Here is a 19,984-nt window from a genome sequence, read left to right as displayed (position 1 = left end):
TTTTTTGATAGGCAAATTAATTATTGCTTTGAAACTTTATGGTTTGTTGTCTTGTATAGTTTTCAAACTGAAAAAAGATGCTCGTCTTTTAGTAGGATTAAAGATACTAATATAAATTAATCTTTCTTCTGTTACATCTGTGGTCGATCGTTTTACTTACTACACAGTACACACTCGTGTCGGAAGAAAGGATTAATGGAGTTTAATCATCTCAAATTCCAAACCCTTGTAATAATATTTGCCACATTTCTCCCAAACCCATTATTTTGCTCGGAAAACTGCAATTTCCCGGCCATTTTCAACTTCGGCGACTCCAATTCAGACACCGGCGGCCTGTCGGCGGCGTTCGGCCAAGCTCCTCCGCCCAATGGAGAGACCTTCTTTCATGCCCCAGCTGGCCGCTTCTCCGATGGCCGTCTCCTCATTGATTTCATCGGTATACTCTCTCTCTCTCTCTCTCTCTCTCTCTCTCTCTCTCTCTCTCTCTCTCTCTCTCTCTCTCTCTCTCTCTCTCTCTCTCTCTCTCTCTCTCTCTCTCTCTCTCTCTCTCTCTCACAGATATTAAAAATTAATTATTCACAACTCTAGAATTAAATTATGCACAATTTATTTATTTATTGCATCAGCTGAAAAAATGGAGTTGCCTTATCTGAGTGCATTTCTTAATTCAATTGGCTCAAACTTTAGCCATGGAGCTAATTTCGCAACTGCTGGTTCAACAATCAGACCTCAGAACACCACCATTTCACAGAGCGGTTACAGTCCGATTTCTCTCGATATTCAACGTGTTCAATTCTCCGATTTCGTAACAAGATCGCAGATTATTCGTAAAAAAGGTACCTTTTAATGTATGCCGTATTATATTGTCTGAATTCGAAGTCGAATTATCTGTTTCCTTCTTACCTGTGTTTAATTCCATGAAAACAAAAGAAGGGTTCTTTCGGAATTTGTTGCCGGACGAGGACGTATTTTCTCGAGCATTGTACACGTTCGACATAGGGCAAAACGATCTCACTGCTGGTTATAAACTCAACTTGTCCACTGACCAAGTTAAGGCTTATGTTCCTCGTGTATTAGAACAATTCTCCTATGTAATTCAGGTCAGAAAAAAAAATGCAATCTTTGTATATATATATGCATGTATATTTATATATATATAATATACACCGATTCTTGAACAGAAATTGTACGGTGAAGGAGGAAGGTCGTTTTGGATACACAACACGGGACCAGTTGGTTGTTTGCCGTATATTATGGACAGGTTTTTAGTTACTGCAGCGCAGATCGATAAATACGGCTGCTCGATTCCATACAACGATGTTTCGCAGTACTTCAATCTTCGACTAAAGGAAACTGTTTCGGAATTGAGGAAGAAACTTCCAATGGCTGCTATTACATACGTCGATGTTTATTCCGTCAAATATTCCCTCATCGCCCATGCAAAGAAACTAGGCAATTTTTTTTAATTAATTATATATATATATATATATATATATATATATATATATATATATATATATATATATATATATAATATATATATATATATATATATATATATATATATATATATATGTTGGATTATTTATGTGATGAAATGATGACAGGATTTGAGAATCCATTTGTAGCTTGCTGTGGTCATGGAGGGAAATATAACTACAACAGGTTTGCTAAATGTGGGAGTAAGAAGATTGTTAATGGCACAGAGATTGTGATTGCTAAATCTTGCATTAATCCGACGGCGCGGATTAATTGGGACGGAACCCACTTCACCGAATCAGCCAATAAGTGGATCTTTGACCAAATTGTCAACGGTTCGTCTTCCGACCCCCCTTTACCTCTTAACTTCGCCTGTAATCGAATGAACATCTGATAATTTTTATCTTTAATGGATCTTGTCTTCAAGTAATATACATTTGGATCGACGTGGTTAGTTTTATAAACCTCGATAATGGTTTAAATCGACTATCATTACCGTAATATCGTCCAAACTGCCCCTACTGACAGCAAGACTAACAAGCTCCTTACAAGCAGCCATTAGCCCACCCGATTTCTCGATCAAGACTTGGTTCTCATTGGTCGAAAAATGGTTCTTGATCTTCGTTTTTTTCGCCACTGTAATTCTTCGATACTTAGACGGAGGCGGGCTTCGGTTTTCACAATCTTCACTTCTTTCCTGTCGAAATCTCCTGTTTGATGTAACGAGTTGTTTCTTGTTGCTGTCTGAAGAACACGAACGCATCACAATGTCTACTGCTTCTTGATTGCTGACCTGTCATTAGTAGTCGAATCAATAATTTACGTCCCGTTATTTATGCAAATAAAAAAAAATATCGGAAAATATGCTACCTCATCCCAAAGTCCATCAGATGCTAAGACAAGATATTGCATGTCTGAAGTCAGACATACAACCCTAGTGTCGGGTTCCGCCAAAACCCAATCTTTCATATGAGAATCTCCGATGCTTCTAGAAACTGCTAGAGTCCCGTGAACTCTCCAAGTCCCACGATGAATCTCCACATATCCACCCTGTTTTAAATTTGTCAGAAAAATCTAACATAAAGAAGATTTAAAGGTTTGACGAAAAAAAAAAAATACTTTATCTTGAATTCGACTTCGTTCGTCTTCTCGAGTTGGTCTATGATCAGTCGTAAGAGGTTCCGCCACACCACCTCTGCACAAAACTGCTCTGCAATCTCCCAAATTTGAAACCACCATTTCTTTTTCTTCAATCAAAGCAGTTACGCAACAAGCACCACTACCGATGCCCTGCAATTTTCGATAGTCTGTACTAAGAAATACGGAAACAAAAAATACTGTGTAAACGACGTGTAAAAGATCCGACTTTTGTCAACTATATTACCAGTTTCAAGAATTGTTGATCAGTTTTCAAATACCCTGCCTTAACAGCTTCTTCCTTTGCTTTATTTTCGGAAATATTGTTCAAATTGTCAAAAATGTTCAGATGCAAATTCTCTGCAACAAATTCTACAGCTTTGCTTCCTCCATGCCCATCATATACCCCATAGAATCCCTATACACTTTTCACAATACTTCAATTTCACCAAAAATAAAAAAAAAATTAAATAAATAAAAATAGGGTAAACTACGATCACCCCTGAGGTAAGGTCAATTTACGTAAAAACCCCTCATGTTTGGGTAATTGCAATCACCCTCAATTATGAATCTTCTTACACTTATACCATTGCGGTGTCAAATTTAGTGAAATCTTCTAGATTATACCCGTTTTACCCCATTTCAGCTCCACATTTTAAAACATGATGATCATACGATGTGTCTCTTGACTTGTAAATATAGACTGTGGTGCATCTGAAACTGTTTTTTTGCACAAAACTAGTACAAACTACATAACATTCCACAGAATCCAGGGGTGGTCGTTAATTATTCAAACATGAGGAATTTTTTTTTTCTCGTAATTTGACCTGGCCTCAGGAATGGTAATTTACCGATAAAAAATACCCACTTCCTCCCTTGCATAATACCATTAATATCGAGAGAATATAATGAAAAGTACAGAAATAAAAAATATTAGACATGATATTCTAACAAACAACTAATGTTGTTATTACATCCTCAGAAGAATCAAAGCAATAAATCCATAAGAAAGAACAAGAACAACAAGTAAAAATAGAGTCTTGCTGCCACTACCTTATTACCATTGGAAGAAGAAGAAGAAAGGATCTTGTGAGAATCTTCCATGAATTTTTTCTTGCCCTTTAAGGAAAAAACACCGACCCCAGAATCAGCAAAGCACACAACAGCTGCACCACCGTCACCTTTCTCCCGTGCGCCGCCGCCGCATCCCTTGAAAGTATCAGTAGAAACTTCGCGCAGAACATTTGGGATCTCAATTCTGGGCGGTCTCTTTCTCTTCAGCCCATTTGAAACCGACCCACCATTTTTCTCTGCCATTTCTTTGCTGTCTTAAGCTCGAAACGCCTGCAATAATAATTATTATTATTATTACGCATCAAAGAAAATGGAACTGAAAGAGTGAAATGTATGTATGGATGTATGCTTTTACGTTGAAACGGTGTTAGTGTAACGGCTAGAAAAATTCATGGCAGTTAAGGTTGGCTTTGATGTGGGGTCAAGATTATTGGTTGAGACTTTGAATTTTGTTTGTCTGAGAGCCGTTACGGAACGGAGAATTGGAATCCAGGAGTCAAAAACTTTGAATATTTACTCAAATAATTGGGATTTAACATTTAAAAAAGTGAATTTTAAATACAAAATTTTAAAGTATTTGGAGAAAAGAGTGGCTGTACACTCAGTCAAAATCATGCTCCATTAATCTTCAAACACTAATTTTCAAGAACGTAGAAACTAAACTATTAGTAGTATTAAATATTCATGTCCAGTTCAAATTGCAGCATTTTTTTTTAATTATTTTGATCATATATTATTTTCATTTCTTTGTGAAAATAACCATGGAGTTTGAACCTTATTTTGAACAATTTTTTTTTTTTTTTGGTTTAAAAATATTTGAGAGCTGATTTGAATCTAAAATTTATGCTACTGGTGTGGTGTAGCCTAAATGACTCGGTTAAGAGTTGAAGATGTGGGTTGGGCCTGAAGACTGAAGTGAGAAAAGCCCAAATAAAAAGAAGTCCATGCGCTCCGAGAGACCCGCAAAAAAGGAATGTCGGGTGAGGGTTTCCGGTATTAGTACTCCGACGGTCAGGTCAGCGGAATCATGAAGAAACACTATAAGAATATATTAGAAAAAAATTATAGTAAGAATATGTGTATTAGGAATATCTCGGAGAGAGTCTTGTCATTCCCTTGTGGTCCTACGAGTTGCGCTTGTCTGCTGAGGGCGAACTATCTTGCTCCCTGCAGTCTGGGTCAGTTCAATGGAAAGAGTCCGACGCGTGGTGTGATTCCTCGTGGATTCTGCCGTAAGTGAGCCTCTCTTCGGTCCATGTCATCTTACATTTCCACCTTTATTTCTAATATTGCACCGAATTACGAATGTAGTCATATCCGCCATCTATACATACCCCACGTGGGGCCTGTGACCTGCTCTATAAGTTGTTGCTATGTTAGTGAGCAAAGGTGAAATTTGAACTAGATTGTTTTTTGACTTTGTTTGAAATTCTTGATATTTGTGATTTAGGCAATTGAACCTATATTATAAACCAGTGTTTCCATTTGTTGGCCTATACAGTTAATTTAGCCTAGCATTAGCCCAAATCTTTGAATATCCGGTATAGACAGAGGTGGAAATCGGACGAATCATATTTTTTATTTATTTATTAAAAACATCAATTTATTTTTTTTAGAAGTGAAAAATTGGAAAAAAAAAAACCGAAAATTATTAATTGTTGGGATTCAAAATTCCTGCACTACATAAAAGACACTATGAAAGACAACTCATCCCTCCTTAAAGTTTGCCTTAATTGCCTAACATAAAAAATCCAGGTTTTATTGTTTTAGACCGTATGCTTTTGTTTTATTTGTTAACTCTCCATTTGAAACTAATTAACCATTATTAATAATGATTTCATCGCTAATCACACATTCTTTACCACTCAAAAAAGTTCACGATTTTATTCAGTGAGAGAATTTCAGTTGCCCGTTGACGTGACATGTTCATGCAATTACTGCAAGACCTGTCAACCCCACGTTTCTTCTACTTCTCAAAGTCGTCTCTCTCTCTCTCTCTCTCTCTCTCTTCTTTCTCTCTCTCACTCTGATTTCTCTCGTGAATTAAATATAATCCCACCTTTTTTTATTAATCAACAAAATTGTCAAGAATCATTTCTGGGTTATTTCTTTTTTTCCGGCAGTAATCTACTGAGGTACTTACTCTTACCAGTTACTAATTAATACAACTGTATTATCAATTATGCAATTTCTTTCTTCTTCTTTTTTTTCTTTCTGGGCTAGCTTAAATGGGGGAAACATGGTGATATCTTTGAATTTAAGGAAAGCCCAGCTTTTTTATTTTATTTTTTTGTTTGTATGTGTATGTGTTTGACTTCAATTTCTTGAATTTATTACTGGATACGAGGTCAATGTTGTGTGTGTGTGTGTGTGTGCTTGTAATTTTTTCAATTAATTCTTTTTTAATAGTGGTGATTATAAAGTTTTGATCTTTGTGTACTCAAGCTCAAATGTTGGCACATGGAATGTTGCTTGCTTTCAAGATTGCTATAATTTCTTGATTTTTTTTTTTTTTTTTTTGCTATTTTGATTGTTTTTCACTTCAGAATATAATCAGCAGCAAAAGCAATTCAGAGTAAATTTTTAGTTGTTTCCTGTTATTTATAGAGAGTTTTTGTTTCTTGTTTTTCACTCTGCATTTAATAATTTCCGCATATCGTTCGGAATTTTCTTGAACTGATCACATATATTTATCAGGTCTTGCATTACAATAAAAAAACATTTGTCGAAAAGCTTCATTTAAGCTTAATATGGAACCCGAAAAATTGGTGTATACGAAGGCGAAAATCGGACGTAGGTTTGTGAAAAAGATTGTTTTTTTTTTCTTTTTAAGCACGCCTCGATTATTTAGCATATGATACTATAATTGTTTTGTTTTCTCAGCACAATGGTTAAAAAGGCAAATGAAAATATTAAGGTTCTCATTACAATTAGTACCGGAATCATGTTTGGCTTCTTCATAGGATTGTCGATTCCATCTCTTCCATTAACTAAGGTACGTAATAAACTCTGTTTTATAACTCGAGTTTTTCTTTTACGCCGTAATTAAGCCTACATTGTTCTTTCGTTATCAGGTAAATACGACCACCATCGTTCTTCGTGGTTCCGCTGTCGTCGCGAACAAAACCACTATCGAATCTACTCAAAACAGTAAAAATGTCTCCGACGAAATCTTGAAAGATAATAAGAAGGTTTGTTTGTGTTTACTTATATTAATATATAAAAATTACGAGCAATATCGATTATATATTCCCATTTATTAAATTATTTGAATTTTCAGATTTGGATCCCATCGAATCCAAGAGGTGCAGAACGGTTGCCGCAGGGAATCGTTGCCCCTGAATCGGATTTATACCTCCGCAGATTGTGGGGCCTACCTAGTGATGTAAGCATTTTTCATGTAATAAAACCATTCCTAAAAAGAGATATTATATATTTATAATGTCGATTTTTTCGTTTCGTTCTTGTTATTGTCACATTGCTCAGGATTTGCCAAGCAAACCAAATTATCTCGTCGCTTTTACCGTTGGTTATGATCAAAGGAATAACATTGACATGGCAGTGAAAAAGGTCAATTATACCCCTCATCCCGTTTTATTTTTATTTATTAGTATATATTTTTTTTTTAATTTCTTGCACCAAAAAAAAAGGCGAAATCCCTCGCCCCCGGGGCCCCCATCCCTTGGCCCGACAAGGATTGATGGAGGATGTGTTGTTGATATAGTTTTCAGACAATTTTACGGTACTTTTGTTTCATTACGACGGAAGAACAACCGAATGGGACGAGTTCGAGTGGTCGAAAAGAGCTATTCATATTAGTGCTACAAAACAAACAAAATGGTAAAAGATTGTTTATTATTATTCTATAAATGTAATAAAATCTGAAAATATTGGTATTTTTACGAATATTTTTTATAAGGTGGTATGCGAAAAGATTTCTGCATCCGGACATTGTTGCCCCTTACGACTATATATTCATTTGGGACGAAGATCTTGGACTCGAGCATTTTAATGCGGAGGAGTAAGCATAAATTGATCTCGTTTTGGAGTTACTAAATAAAAATATTCCATTTTATTTTATCTATTTTTTAATTGTGTTTTACAGATATATTACGCTTGTGAGGAAACACGGATTGGAAATTTCACAACCTGGTATCGAACCGAATAAGAAAGCACCTTGGCAGATGACGAAAAGACGAGACAATAGTGAGGTTCACAAGTACGTTACACATATATATCTGTTGTTACATATATAATAACAATCTAAAAATAAATCTTCGACTATTATTCTCGAGCGATGTAGTGAGATATAATATACAATTTTTGTTTTTTTTTTTTTTTTTCGTTTTTCGGATTATAGGGAAACAGAGGAGAGGCCAGGCTGGTGCTCCGATCCTCATTTGCCTCCTTGTGCAGCGTACGTTTTTATTTTACATATTTTTTTAATTATATTGATAATAAAAAATTTATGTCTTAATTTTGGCCTCATTATATAACACAGGTTTGTCGAAATAATGGCTCCCGTCTTTTCTCGAGATGCATGGCGGTGCGTGTGGCATATAATTCAGGTGTCGTTTTTTTTTTTTTGTCATTTTTTATCGATTTTGAAAAAAAACACTCAAAAATAATGTGTATTCTTCGTAATCAATATATTTACTCGTATTTTTTTGTACTCGAATTGCAGAACGACTTAGTCCATGGATGGGGTCTCGACTTTGCCCTCCAAAAATGTGTTCAAGTAAGTTTTTATATAACCGTTTTTAAGTTTCTAATAACGTTCTAAAAATGCCGTTGATTAACTATTTTTATAATGCCTTGATTGTATATATATATATATATATATATATATATATATATATATATATATATATATATATATATATATATATATATATATATATATAGCCTGCACATGAGAAAATAGGAGTTGTGGATGCACAATGGATTGTTCATCAAACTGTTCCTTCATTGGGCAGCCAGGTATTAATTTACACCTTAACCCCTCTTATAGGTACATTTTTATCGTATTATATATACGCATTAAATAAATCATAAACGAATTATTTTTTACGTATACGTTTTCATGACGATAGGGCGAAACGGAGAACGGACGGTCTCCATGGCAAGCGGTACGTATCATAGTCTAATTACACTTGTTATTATTATTATTATTTTAATTAATTTACAAATTTTCAAGACGAAAAAGTTGGCTTCGATTTTGTTTAGGTGAGACTGAGGTGTAAACGAGAGTGGACTATGTTCAATGCTCGAATGGATAACGCAGAGAAAGCTTATTACAAGTCATTAATGGCTTCCAATTTCACAGGTCACAGATAGACCACAACACACACACACACACACACACACACATATATATATATATATATATATAACACATGTAATAATTGAACACAACCTCAATTATCTGTATAACATTATATTGAGGATGTTTTCATACCAAGTGTAATAGATTCTTGAATATTTACATACTCTAACAAGATATGTATGTGTGTGTGTGTATATATATATATATATATATATATATATATATATATATATATATATATATATATATATTAAATTATACATTTCACCAGTTTAAGTTTTCGGTTGAGATGGTCATTCAATATGGTATCAGCCACCAATTTCAAATATTTCAAATGTAATTCACATGCACTTAGCAGCCAACTTTTGAGAAGCTGACTCCGATTATTATTTATCGTGGGCCCCACTACCACAAGTATTACCGCGATAGCCGGGCATGTATGTTTTGATCATCATATTCCTCATAGCCTTTTACTATGGCCATGCCTCTGTGTTGTGTAGTCGATCCAAGATTCAAATTAATGAAAAAAAAAAAATTCATAATTTTATTTTTCTTTGCCCCCGAACCCCGAAAATTTAATTAATTTTTTTCTACATGTACCGGCCATCTCCGTTTTTCCTCGTTTTATCGCACATTTTTACCGCTCAAAGTTCACGATTTTTATTCAGTGTAAAGAATTTTTCTAGTGTTTCAGCTCCCCGTTGACATTACATGTTCATGTAATTAAACAGTGACTTAAGATGACCTGTCAATTATCCCACGTTTCTTCTACTTGTCCAAGTCCTCTCTCTCTCTCTCTCTCTCTCTCTCTCTCTCTCTCTCTCTCTCTCTCTCTCTCTCTCTCTCTCTCTCTCTCTCTCTCTCTCTCTCTCTCTCTCTCTCTCTCTCCTTCTTTACTTCTTGTGCTTTGATTCCTCACGTGATTCTAGAAGATTCTCAAGATCATTTCTGCATTTTAGCTTAATATGGAAGCCGAGAAATCGGTGTATACGAAGGCGAAAATCGGACATAGGTTTGTTCTTATAAGCATGTATGCCTCAAGTATATATTTTGCATACTATATACTATGATATTTTTTGTAATTTTAGTTTTTTTAATTTATTACTTTTGTCTAATTGTTCTGTCAGCACAATGATTAAAAATCCAAATGAATGTATCAAGATTCTAATTACAGTTAGCATCGGAATCGTGTTTGGCTTCTTCATAGGATTGTCGATTCCATCACTTCAATCGACCAAGGTACATAAACGAGACTCTGCACTTTAATTTTTTCAACTCGAAAAACATGAAATCGAGTTAAGTTCTTTTAACATCGTCGTTCTTTCTTTGTCAGATAAATATCGCCATCGATAACAAAGCCGCTATCGACTCTACTCGGAACCGTAAAAACACCTCCGACGGAATCTTGAAAGATAATATAAAGAAGGTTTCTGTTTTTTACTTAGCATGAGTATTATTCCTAAATAAAACTTTACAATTACCGAACAATTCCGATTTCGATTTACCAGATTTGGACCCCTTCAAATCCAAGAGGCGCAGAAAGGTTGCCTCGGGGAATAGTTGTCCCGGAATCGGACTTATACCTCCGTAGATTGTGGGGCCTACCTAGCGACGTAAGCATTTTAATCCATATCGTAATTATATTTTACAATATTTATAGTGTCGATTTTTTTTTTTAATTCGTTTTAGTGTTGCATTGCCTCAGGATTTGCCAAGGAAACCAAATTATCTTGTCACTTTTACTGTTGGTTATGACCAAAGGAACAACATTGACATGGCAGTGAAAAAAGTCGGTTATCTCTCGGTTTATTATTTTTTTCGTTTTTATTTTATTTTATTTTTATTTTATTTCTCACTAGATGTGTTGTTGCTATAGTTTCCAGACAGTTTTACGATTCTCTTGTTTCATTACGACGGACGAACGAACGAATGGGATGAGTTTGAGTGGTCCAAGAGAGCCATTCATATTAGTGCTACAAAACAAACCAAATGGTAAAAATAATAATAATTTTTTTTTTCTTTGAAAATCGAACACTAATGTAAAAATCTGAGTTCATTATTTGTATCGACGATGAATATTTGTGTGTATATATATATATATATATATATAAGGTGGTATGCTAAAAGGTTTCTGCATCCGGACATTGTTGCCCCTTACGACTACATATTCGTTTGGGATGAAGACCTCGGTGTCGAGCATTTTAATGCAGAAGAGTAAGCCTGATCAATAATCAATGATCTCAATTTTTCGGAGTTCGTAAATAAATAATTGATCTTCCATTTATTAAAAAAAAAATCAAGATATATTACGCTTGTGAGGAAGTACGGTTTAGAAATTTCGCAACCTGCTATCAAACCAAACAAGATAGCACCTTGGAAGATGACAAAAAGACGAAACAATAGTGAGGTCCACAAGTAAGTTAATACGAGACATGTATCTTTTGTTTTCGTATTATTTACGAGCGACGTACACGTACGCACAGTGAGATATAATCATATAATATACAACTATACGTACAATTTTTGTGTTTTGTTTTTTTGTCTGATTGTAGGGAGACAAAGGAGAGGCCTGGCGTTTGCTCGGATCCCCATTTGCCTCCGTGTGCAGCGTATGTATTTATTTTCTAATTTTTTCTTTTGTAAATAAGAATGTTCGTCTTTTCTTTAATTGGTTTTAGATTCAGAAATCAAATTTGTCTTTATTTAACGCAGGTTTGTAGAAATAATGGCTCCCGTCTTTTCTCGAGATGCATGGCGATGCGTGTGGCATATGATTCAGGTTTTTTTTCTTCGATTTTGGAAAAAAAAAACTCAAAAATGATGTATATATATTCTTCGTGTAATTTATATATTTACTCGTGATTTTTTTATACTCGAAAATTGCAGAATGACTTGGTCCATGGATGGGGACTCGACTTTGCCCTCCACAAATGTGTCGACGTAAGTTTCCTTCTAATCGTTTTTATGCTTCTAATAACGTTCTAAAGACGTGTTGAATTAAGTAAGTTTATGCCTTGATTGTGTGTGTATATATATATATGTATATATATAGCCTGCTCATGAAAAAATAGGAGTTGTGGATGCACAATGGATCGTTCATCAAACTGTTCCTTCGTTACGCAACCAGGTAAATTAGCCTCGATCTTTTAGGTAAATATTATGTACCGTGAAATATTTAAATAGACGAATACATATCAACTTCGCCTAATCCTTTCACGGTGACAGGGCAAAGCAGAGAACGGAGTTTCTCCGTGGCAAGGGGTACTTACTGTACTCTAATTATATTTGTGTATAATTACCTATATATATATATATATATATATATATATATATATAAAGATGAACACCATGTTTTCTGCACATGTTTTAAGACAAAGTTCATTCGTTTTCGTTTAGGTGAGACTGAGGTGTAGAAGAGAGTGGACGATGTTCAATGCTCGAATGGACAACGCCGAGAAAGCTTATTACAAGTCATTAATGTCTTCCAATTTCACAGGCCAACGATAGACGAGTGTAATTTTTCATTTAGTCGTTGCGACAGCACGTAGATCGTGAGATACATACATATATTAGCAGATACAAGCGTTTTATTTATGGATGATGAGGCTCTACCCCAATACCTCTTCACTCTTTATACATATATAAATAAATATATATATATATAGTTATTTCGAAGCTCGTTTTTTTTTTCAGTCAACAATGCCCTTGCTTTCCCAGACAGGGCGCCTCGCAGCGACATGGGGCCCGTGATTAGCCCGATATCCGTCGTGCATTAATCCAGCATTGTAACTATGCTGATCGTGATTACCAATACCGTGTTGCTGCTTGTTTTTCATGTTGTTCCAATCATTGTTTTCGTTACGCCTGTCTTTCTCGTACCAGGTTTCGGAATACCTGGCGGCACTGTAGCCTTCGCCGCCATGCTTGTTCTGATTATGATGATTATTATTATTATTGTAATCGTGGGCCCCACCATAAGTATAACCGCCACCATAGCCATGCTTGATGTTGTGAGCATCATCATATTCACCATGGCCTTTGTTATGGCCATGCTTCATGTTATGATTATCGTATTCGCCATAGGCTTGATGAGCATGCATGTTCATGTGATCACCGTAGCCATGCATTTGATTGTTAACGTAGCTAGGGTTTGCGGTGGTCGGCTTGACCATCATATGCATGCTCGATCCTTTGTTGTAGTGATGATCGTCCTTCATCATATAGTCGACTTCTTCCACCACCGTGTAGTACTCTTCTTTGTACCCGCCACTAGGATACATCTGCATTTTTCTTTATTTTTTATTTTTTATTTTTCGCTTGCTGGTTCTTGATTTGCTGTTGTGTGAGGAGGAGATGGAAATCGAGATGGCTACTTATAGTTTTTTTATTTTAAATAAACAAAATTCCAGTTCGATGAGGAGGCATCGGATTCGCGATTTCGAAAAATGTTTATATAAAAAAAAAATTACGTATCGAATTCGATTCCCACTTACGAAGAATCGGAGATTGTGGTGGTCCATTTTATGGTATAAGGACAGGAATTTCTTGGCCATGAGATGTGTTTTTGTTCATTGAAAGATTATTATTACATACATATGATTTTCTGTGGACAGTATTTGATTTGGCATATGCTGTTAATTAATTAATTAATATCTAATAATTTTCATAAATAAATAATGACAGATATGCAGAGTCAAATGATTATCTTCTTGATAGCATATTTGAACATGCCAACTTTAAATTGAATAGTAACGCACATCACAAATTATGAAGGGTATCAGATTCCCTCTTCATTTTTTCTATCTTTAATTTACACACAATCACACACACATACACACGGATGTGTGTAAAAAATATATATATACTGTGAAGTTCAATAAGCACCACACACACACACACACACACATTGCACTACTTTTCGAAGGTATGGCGTAAAGCAGTCGAATCACATCCGTAACGAGAAAACGAGTAAAACTAGTTACAACAACTTGTTCATGTCACAGCCGATTAATTTCCCATTTAAACGCATCAAAACTATCGATTCGCACGAAAATCAAACTCTTAAGCAAAAAAAAAATATGTACAGAAACTCACTCTAGAAAATCCGAAGATTATGTCCAATTTTACGAAGGAAAAAAAAAAGAGACGCCTGTAAAAAAAAAGAAAAAGAATGATATACGTAAGGGCTCTGGACATGTAGCATGGTTATAAAAGCAATCCACGCACAGTCATCATCAAATCGGTTAAACGAATACCCCCTTCAATCGAGAGCCGAATCTTCACTTCAAAAACCGATACAAAAGTATACGGTTTTCTTTTTTTTTTCTTTTTTCGGTTGATTTAAATTCCACATAATTCAACCACTCTCTCTCAAGCAATTCCCAGGCAGAAGAAACTTAAGCTGATCCGCTTCCTCCAATAAATACGCAGGCAAATGAACGGCCGAATACGAATGTGGTATAGACCCCATTTTCCCGATTATTTCCTTGAAGGTATATTCCTCGGGCAACATATCGAACAAGTCAGCACCTTTACATATCACACGTTGAATTCTTTTCGGATTCAAGAAATGCGAAAACCTAACCCTATCCACATGGCTATAAGCTTTCATCTTGAATATAAACTCACTTATGTACCGAAAACAGAAGCTGCAATGCCACCCCGCATCGGCCAAGATTACGTCGGACTGTCTGTAATGAGCGTACTTTGTTTTGCCCGATTGATAAATATGAACCGAAGCCCTCCAGCTGTTATTATCGAGAAGAAACTCGAACGAGTATAAATAATTCTTCAATCGAAGATGAAGTACAGGTGGCACCCCGTCGCACCACCTCAGTAAATTAATCGTGTGCCGACTAGGTATTTCGTCAACATCCGACATTATCAATAAATCGTCATCTTGAATACCAGCTTGCTTAAGAAGATAATCCAACGCCAGCCTCTGATAAGCTTCTTCAACAAACGGGTTTTCGCCCGCCCGGAACCTGCCCGGTACCCGCCCGTAATTCAATCTGGGCTCGAGGAATTTGAACTGGTCTCTAATTTTTGAAAAGACAAATGGCTTTGGAAGTCCAGTGAAGGTCGAATTCGATTCGAGAAGCACAAACTCCGTTACGTGAGGGTACAACTCTTTCCAACGAATCTTGAGCATGTCGATCTCGTTGCTGAACAAGACCGCATCGAAGACTCTTCGAGGGAATTCGCGGGTCCCCCAGCCATGGAGCTTGCAGAGGTTTTCCATGGAGACGTTTTCATGGTAGTAGTGGGGGATCTCGTGGAAGGGCTTCGGCGGAGATTCCCATAGTGGCCGGAGAAAGTAGGTGATTTTTTGGCCGTGCATGTATATTACGAATACGCATGTCGGGATTAGCATGAAGAGGAATATGTATGCTTTTATATCTGCTCCGCGAAGAATGCACTTTAATCTCGTCATGCTCAATGTTCGACTCGAATCCTGCGATTTTTTCAAGAATGCAGCAGCAAGTTAAAAGATGCACAAAGGATGTTTTCGTGATTAACTGCTATATAATTTAATTCAACTGAATTTTAGCAGCAGCACAATCAAATGCAGAAGAAGGACTGAACCACCAAAAGAAAAACAAAAAATGACCTAACACAAAATTAAATCAAAGGATCTCAAAAACCACATAATGGAAAATTCGATCTACTCGGCTAATCCCATTAATAAAAATTAAAAAAACAATAAACCCACAAAATGGAAAAGGCAACCCAGAATCGTAAATCTGCAACAGAGAATCAAAACCCAGAAAAGTAAAATTAAAAATCAAGTCTTTTTCAGTTCATACATTAAACAAAAAATGGCGAAGAAGATGGAAGGTTTACCTCACGCGCGTCGCCGCATATATCATCGGTCTTCTTCGAACAATAATGAGATCCCCCTTCTGCCATCGTACATACTTTCTCCCAAATTCTCGATACACTGCACATACCTTCCTCTCACCCTCCCTTTCTCTCTCTATATATATATATGTATCTGTATCTATCACCCTCGCGAAATGCAACCCAGATGAAATTAAATTGAGGCGAAAAGAGAAAACCCAAATGGAGATCTGTGTCCAATAGTTGAAGAATTCAGACAGAGACGAGGAAGATGTAAAGGGTACAAACAGCCCTGAAAATTGAAATTATTTTTGGTAATAGGTTAGGAAGAGAGAGAAAGAGGGGTAGAGAGAGAAAGTTTAGGGATTTGAAGAGGAAAACATATAAATTTAGGAATTAGAAGACAGAAAAGGGAAAAACCAGAAAGGATGTGAGCGTGTTGGAGGTGAATGGGTGGCAGTTGTCAATATTACAATGACAATGAAAATGAAGCCGTTCTATTGTCTTCTCTTCTTCTACCCCACTTTCTTCTATACAGCCAATTTTTTATATATATATATATTTTTTTTTTTTTTTTTTTAAATTGATGTTTGGGGGAATACTTAGTTGAATTTACTATAATGCCCATGAATATTCATGACTATTTCTAACTAACATTTGATAATGTCATCTTTAATCGTCATCTAAATCAATATTCTTTTTCTAATTAACAATTGATAATATTTTATTGGGATAGGCCTAATCCCTTGCCTAATAGGGCCCCTTCCTCTGGCCCGATAATTCTTTTTTTTGAAAAATGTAGAATATGGCAACTCATCGGCCCGTTAGAGTAATGGATTTGGATCTGGTGCCCACAAGAAACCAACACTTAAATCCTACACTACGGGTATCAATAATCGATCATTGGACTTTGCACCAACTTATCACATCGAAACCAGTCGAGCTATACTTACACCGAATCACACACTTATGTTCTTCAATTGACTCGACGCAGTCAATAAAAATTAACAAGGTTTAATTGGTCTGAGTTAGCCACATATTTGAGAGAAAATATGTTAAGAAAATGATTGAAGCATAAATTAGCACATACATCTAGTAAAAAATTAAGCTATTTATATATGATAATGCTAAAGTTAGATCACCTTAGAGAGTTGAAGTAAGATGAGTTGGAAGAGCAAACTAGATCGCTGACTCACGAGCTTGGTGACCTTGAGATACTTGCGATTATAAAAGAGGTAAACTAAGCGGAGAGGATTTGGCGGAAACTCCTCCAACGTTCAAGTCAGACGTGCGGATGGTAGAATAGTCCAGATAATACATGTAGTATTGTTCAGATAATATGACGTATCTTAAGGAATGAGTTCAAACCTTTATTCATACCTCATTGATTGGACTGAAGTTTAATTAGTTGAGATTGTCGGCCAAAAACCTTATTTGAAGCTTATTGGACATCGATAGTAGTGGTCGTCAATATTGGGTTCGTAGCCCAGTAGATAAAGAAATTGTAGGCCTATTGAGTTGACTCAATTAGATATATAGATATATCAATCTACTTGATCAATTTAATTATCGAGAGGTCCGAAATTAAATTAACAAGATCCCATAAATGATTTAATTTCATAAAATGGTGTTTTTTTTTCTTTCAATTTGACACATTTCTTTAAAAATGAACTGTTAGCATTTGGCATATACATTAGGACCAATGGGGCTGCACATGGTCTACTAATCATTGACATATTGTAGATTAAACTTCTCTAATAATTATTTTTTTTAAATTATTTAGCCACTTAATTACTATTAAATTAAAGATCGTTATTTATTTAGTCTGGCTTATCAAAATGAAAGCAATGCACATGCCAACTGTAATATACCAATGGCATAAGTTTCGTCGTAGGTTTGCAAGTTGTGCCTTAAATGCTTTGTCGTTGGCACTGCCCTTTTTATAGTTAAGACGGTTGACTAGTCACTAATTAAATTCTTACTAATTATGTAACCATACTATGTTTATTCCAGTGTTCCAAATATCGGTCATGACTGCCGATATATCGGCCGCCATTCCGGCGGCGGTCTTAAACCTTTACGATATTGGTGAGACGGTTTGAAAAATCAAATTTTTTTTTTTTGAAGATGAAAAAAAAAACAATTTTTGGACGTACGTTTTCTTGTCTATTATTTACAAATATACATATTGGTTAATTTGTGATTTCCATTGAATTTGATAGGAAAATTTATGACTTTTTTCTTTGGACGGAATTGTGGGGTTTATTACCCGAATTCGAAAAAAATAAAATATTGCAAGTGTGGTAATTATGATCCGATTTTTATGAAAACACAAAATTATAAAAAATTAAATAGTATTATATGTTAATTCAACAAATTATAAACTAATGACAGGACATCAGAGTATAAACAAAAATTATCCAACGAATTAAATAGATAGTTTGTCCTAGTCACATCAATTAAAAAGTTGTCACTCTTATAATCCATCACCTGGTGAAGGTTTCTCCCGTTGACTTTTTTAATATCTTCCTATGTTTTGGTCAACCATTTACTTTATTTATTTATTTTTATTTTTGCTTCAATTTTCTTGACCTATTGCCCAATAATACGCCAGTTGCACACATCATAATGCAATTTGGCAAGTCATTATTTAATCAAATTAAAGTTGATAGCTAAGTCATGTTAAAATTATTCCTTAGAATATGCTAAATGCATCACCATATTATTAGTCCATTATATTCCTCTTCTTACTCATGTAAAGCTGTTCCATATGATATATAATTAAAGATTTTGGAGAAAATATGATTAAAATATTGATGGAGTTAAGGTAAAATCAAAAGTTTACGGAGTCCGATGCTCAGTCCCGAAATTTCTTTGAAAATATTCATGGAAATATTATTGAACAAGTAAATATATGTACATTTGTTTAAATATTTATAAAAAATCACATTTTTTTCTTCCAAATTTAGCACTATGAATTTAGTGTGCAAAGAAAAAGGAACTTGAGTTGACTTGATAATGGTATTAATGACTTTATGTCAACTGCTGTATTATAGACCACTGAAACAAATTTTGGAGAAACTTTGTATATATAAATTAAATATTTGCACTTGTCAATCATTTAAATATATATTAGAAAAAGAACTAATTAAAAATTATGAATAGCCATCTGTTTTATAATTAAATACTTTCTCCCCTTCGATGAACGAACCAATGCCAACCTGGTTCATCTTGTTTAATTGTGCTAAATATTTGTAGTTAAGTTTATTAAAATATAGCTAATTTAATTTCAACCCACTAAGATAATGATGAACATCAATATTTGCTAATTGGTCCCCATACTGTTAGAAATATATATAATCTGTATGAACTAATTTAATTTAATGGAAACAAAAAAGTATAAAACGTGGGAGCAACTTTGACAACTTTAATATATAGGGAAATTACGGCCACCCCCTGAGGTAACATCAAATTACGAAAAAATCCATCATGTTTGGGTATTTACAACCGGCCACCCCCTTCAACTATGAATCTTCTTACACGTCCACTCTTACGGTGTCAAATTTAGTGCAATCTTCTAGATTATATGGAATATTATCAAGTTTGTATCCGTTTTATCTCATTCCAACTCCACATTTTAAAGTAAGATGATCATAAAATTAGTCTCTTGATTTGTAATTATCAGATTGTGGTGCATTAGAAACTGCATTTTTGCACAAAACGAGTACAAACTATAGAATATTCCACGGAATCTAGAAGATCATGTTGAATTTGATACCATAAGAGTGGACGTGTAAAAAAAATTCATAGTTGATGAATAATTATAATTATCCAAACATAATTTTTTTTTTTTCGTAATTTGAACTTACTTAAGGGATAGTGATTGTAATTTGCCCTTAACATGTATTAAATAGAATTGTAGCCTCGCATGCGCTTGAAAAGGCAATCTAGAAGGGTAAGAGGGACATTATGGACCATAATGCACGATCCATCGCTTTTCTCCACAAACATCTCACGTGCTTTACTTTCTCTTTCATCTATAAATGCCAATCTTTTTGCCTAAATAGCACTCCACCCCCTCAACTTTTATATTTTTGCTTATTTGCCCAGATGTAAAATCCCCCCCCC

General features: G+C 35.0%; 5 protein-coding genes across 9 annotated transcripts; 3 read left to right on the top strand and 2 right to left on the bottom strand.

Annotated features, from left to right (window-relative positions):
- The first annotated feature begins 58 nt into the window (after positions 1-58).
- FXG1 (alpha-fucosidase 1) lies at positions 59-1,911 on the top strand. 3 transcript variants are annotated; one of them, XM_012999860.2, is made up of 5 exons: positions 59-436; positions 627-836; positions 931-1,100; positions 1,182-1,452; positions 1,608-1,911. In XM_012999860.2, the coding sequence occupies exons 1-5, from the start codon at positions 196-198 to the stop codon at positions 1,871-1,873; spliced, it is 1,158 nt and encodes a 385-aa protein (XP_012855314.2). In that variant the 5' UTR covers positions 59-195; the 3' UTR covers positions 1,874-1,911. The 3 variants fall into 3 exon arrangements, with proteins under 3 accessions (XP_012855314.2, XP_012855315.2, XP_088674573.1); XM_012999861.2 differs by having other exon boundaries at positions 80-436; positions 934-1,100; XM_088818447.1 differs by having other exon boundaries at positions 80-436; positions 1,629-1,911.
- On the bottom strand, positions 1,857-5,484 carry LOC105974723 (Protein phosphatase 2C family protein). 2 transcript variants are annotated; one of them, XM_088818448.1, is made up of 6 exons: positions 4,046-5,484; positions 3,670-3,960; positions 2,864-3,034; positions 2,599-2,769; positions 2,350-2,529; positions 1,857-2,272 (listed from the first exon to the last, which is right to left on the bottom strand). In XM_088818448.1, the coding sequence occupies exons 2-6, from the start codon at positions 3,931-3,933 to the stop codon at positions 1,937-1,939; spliced, it is 1,122 nt and encodes a 373-aa protein (XP_088674574.1). In that variant the 5' UTR covers positions 3,934-3,960; positions 4,046-5,484; the 3' UTR covers positions 1,857-1,936. The 2 variants fall into 2 exon arrangements, with proteins under 2 accessions (XP_088674574.1, XP_012855316.2); XM_012999862.2 differs by having other exon boundaries at positions 3,670-5,484.
- Positions 5,485-5,682: 198 nt separating this feature from the next.
- LOC148770378 (uncharacterized) lies at positions 5,683-9,188 on the top strand. Of its 2 annotated transcripts, XM_088818444.1 has the most exons (15): positions 5,683-5,825; positions 6,388-6,487; positions 6,574-6,685; positions 6,765-6,881; positions 6,971-7,075; positions 7,177-7,260; positions 7,415-7,530; positions 7,610-7,711; positions 7,796-7,909; positions 8,051-8,107; positions 8,192-8,258; positions 8,375-8,428; positions 8,596-8,670; positions 8,784-8,819; positions 8,917-9,188. In XM_088818444.1, the coding sequence occupies exons 2-15, from the start codon at positions 6,441-6,443 to the stop codon at positions 9,025-9,027; spliced, it is 1,197 nt and encodes a 398-aa protein (XP_088674570.1). In that variant the 5' UTR covers positions 5,683-5,825; positions 6,388-6,440; the 3' UTR covers positions 9,028-9,188. The 2 variants fall into 2 exon arrangements, with proteins under 2 accessions (XP_088674570.1, XP_088674571.1); XM_088818445.1 differs by lacking the exon at positions 5,683-5,825 and having other exon boundaries at positions 6,388-6,483.
- Positions 9,189-9,373: 185 nt separating this feature from the next.
- LOC105974606 (uncharacterized) lies at positions 9,374-13,267 on the top strand. Its single transcript, XM_088818446.1, has 14 exons — positions 9,374-10,028; positions 10,144-10,255; positions 10,350-10,442; positions 10,525-10,629; positions 10,722-10,805; positions 10,893-11,008; positions 11,129-11,230; positions 11,318-11,431; positions 11,569-11,625; positions 11,729-11,795; positions 11,903-11,956; positions 12,069-12,143; positions 12,242-12,277; positions 12,413-13,267. The coding sequence occupies exons 1-14, from the start codon at positions 9,982-9,984 to the stop codon at positions 12,521-12,523; spliced, it is 1,173 nt and encodes a 390-aa protein (XP_088674572.1). The 5' UTR covers positions 9,374-9,981; the 3' UTR covers positions 12,524-13,267.
- A 664-nt stretch (positions 13,268-13,931) lies between these two features.
- On the bottom strand, positions 13,932-16,385 carry LOC105974775 (uncharacterized). The gene is made up of 2 exons (XM_012999925.2): positions 15,860-16,385; positions 13,932-15,470 (listed from the first exon to the last, which is right to left on the bottom strand). Exons 1-2 carry the CDS (start codon positions 15,962-15,964, stop codon positions 14,373-14,375), a joined length of 1,203 nt encoding a protein of 400 aa, XP_012855379.1. The 5' UTR covers positions 15,965-16,385; the 3' UTR covers positions 13,932-14,372.
- Between the last annotated feature and the right edge of the window lie 3,599 nt (positions 16,386-19,984).

Source organism: Erythranthe guttata, chromosome 5 (genome assembly GCF_056151865.1).
Source record: "Erythranthe guttata isolate IM_541 chromosome 5, IM_541, whole genome shotgun sequence".
Taxonomy (NCBI): Eukaryota; Viridiplantae; Streptophyta; class Magnoliopsida; order Lamiales; family Phrymaceae; genus Erythranthe; species Erythranthe guttata.
The sequence above is the reverse complement of the archived record's forward strand: the minus strand, read 5'-3'. Positions and strand labels throughout refer to the sequence as shown.

Coding starts and splice junctions, on each gene's coding strand:
- FXG1 (XM_012999860.2), top strand. CDS start 196: ATGGAGTTTAATCATCTCAAATTCCAAACCCTTGTAATAATATTTGCC. Junction 837..930: donor GCAGATTATTCGTAAAAAAG/GTACCTTTTAAT, acceptor TGAAAACAAAAG/AAGGGTTCTTTCGGAATTTG. Junction 1,453..1,607: donor CGCCCATGCAAAGAAACTAG/GCAATTTTTTTT, acceptor AAATGATGACAG/GATTTGAGAATCCATTTGTA.
- LOC105974723 (XM_012999862.2), bottom strand. CDS start 3,933: ATGGCAGAGAAAAATGGTGGGTCGGTTTCAAATGGGCTGAAGAGAAAG. Junction 2,530..2,598: donor GAAGTCGAATTCAAGATAAA/GTATTTTTTTTT, acceptor AATTTAAAACAG/GGTGGATATGTGGAGATTCA. Junction 2,273..2,349: donor CTGATGGACTTTGGGATGAG/GTAGCATATTTT, acceptor TACTAATGACAG/GTCAGCAATCAAGAAGCAGT.
- LOC148770378 (XM_088818444.1), top strand. CDS start 6,441: ATGGAACCCGAAAAATTGGTGTATACGAAGGCGAAAATCGGACGTAG. Junction 7,261..7,414: donor TTGACATGGCAGTGAAAAAG/GTCAATTATACC, acceptor TTGTTGATATAG/TTTTCAGACAATTTTACGGT. Junction 7,531..7,609: donor GCTACAAAACAAACAAAATG/GTAAAAGATTGT, acceptor ATTTTTTATAAG/GTGGTATGCGAAAAGATTTC.
- LOC105974606 (XM_088818446.1), top strand. CDS start 9,982: ATGGAAGCCGAGAAATCGGTGTATACGAAGGCGAAAATCGGACATAG. Junction 11,231..11,317: donor GAGCATTTTAATGCAGAAGA/GTAAGCCTGATC, acceptor AAAAAAATCAAG/ATATATTACGCTTGTGAGGA. Junction 11,432..11,568: donor AACAATAGTGAGGTCCACAA/GTAAGTTAATAC, acceptor GTCTGATTGTAG/GGAGACAAAGGAGAGGCCTG.
- LOC105974775 (XM_012999925.2), bottom strand. CDS start 15,964: ATGTGCAGTGTATCGAGAATTTGGGAGAAAGTATGTACGATGGCAGAA. Junction 15,471..15,859: donor TATGCGGCGACGCGCGTGAG/GTAAACCTTCCA, acceptor AAAAAATCGCAG/GATTCGAGTCGAACATTGAG.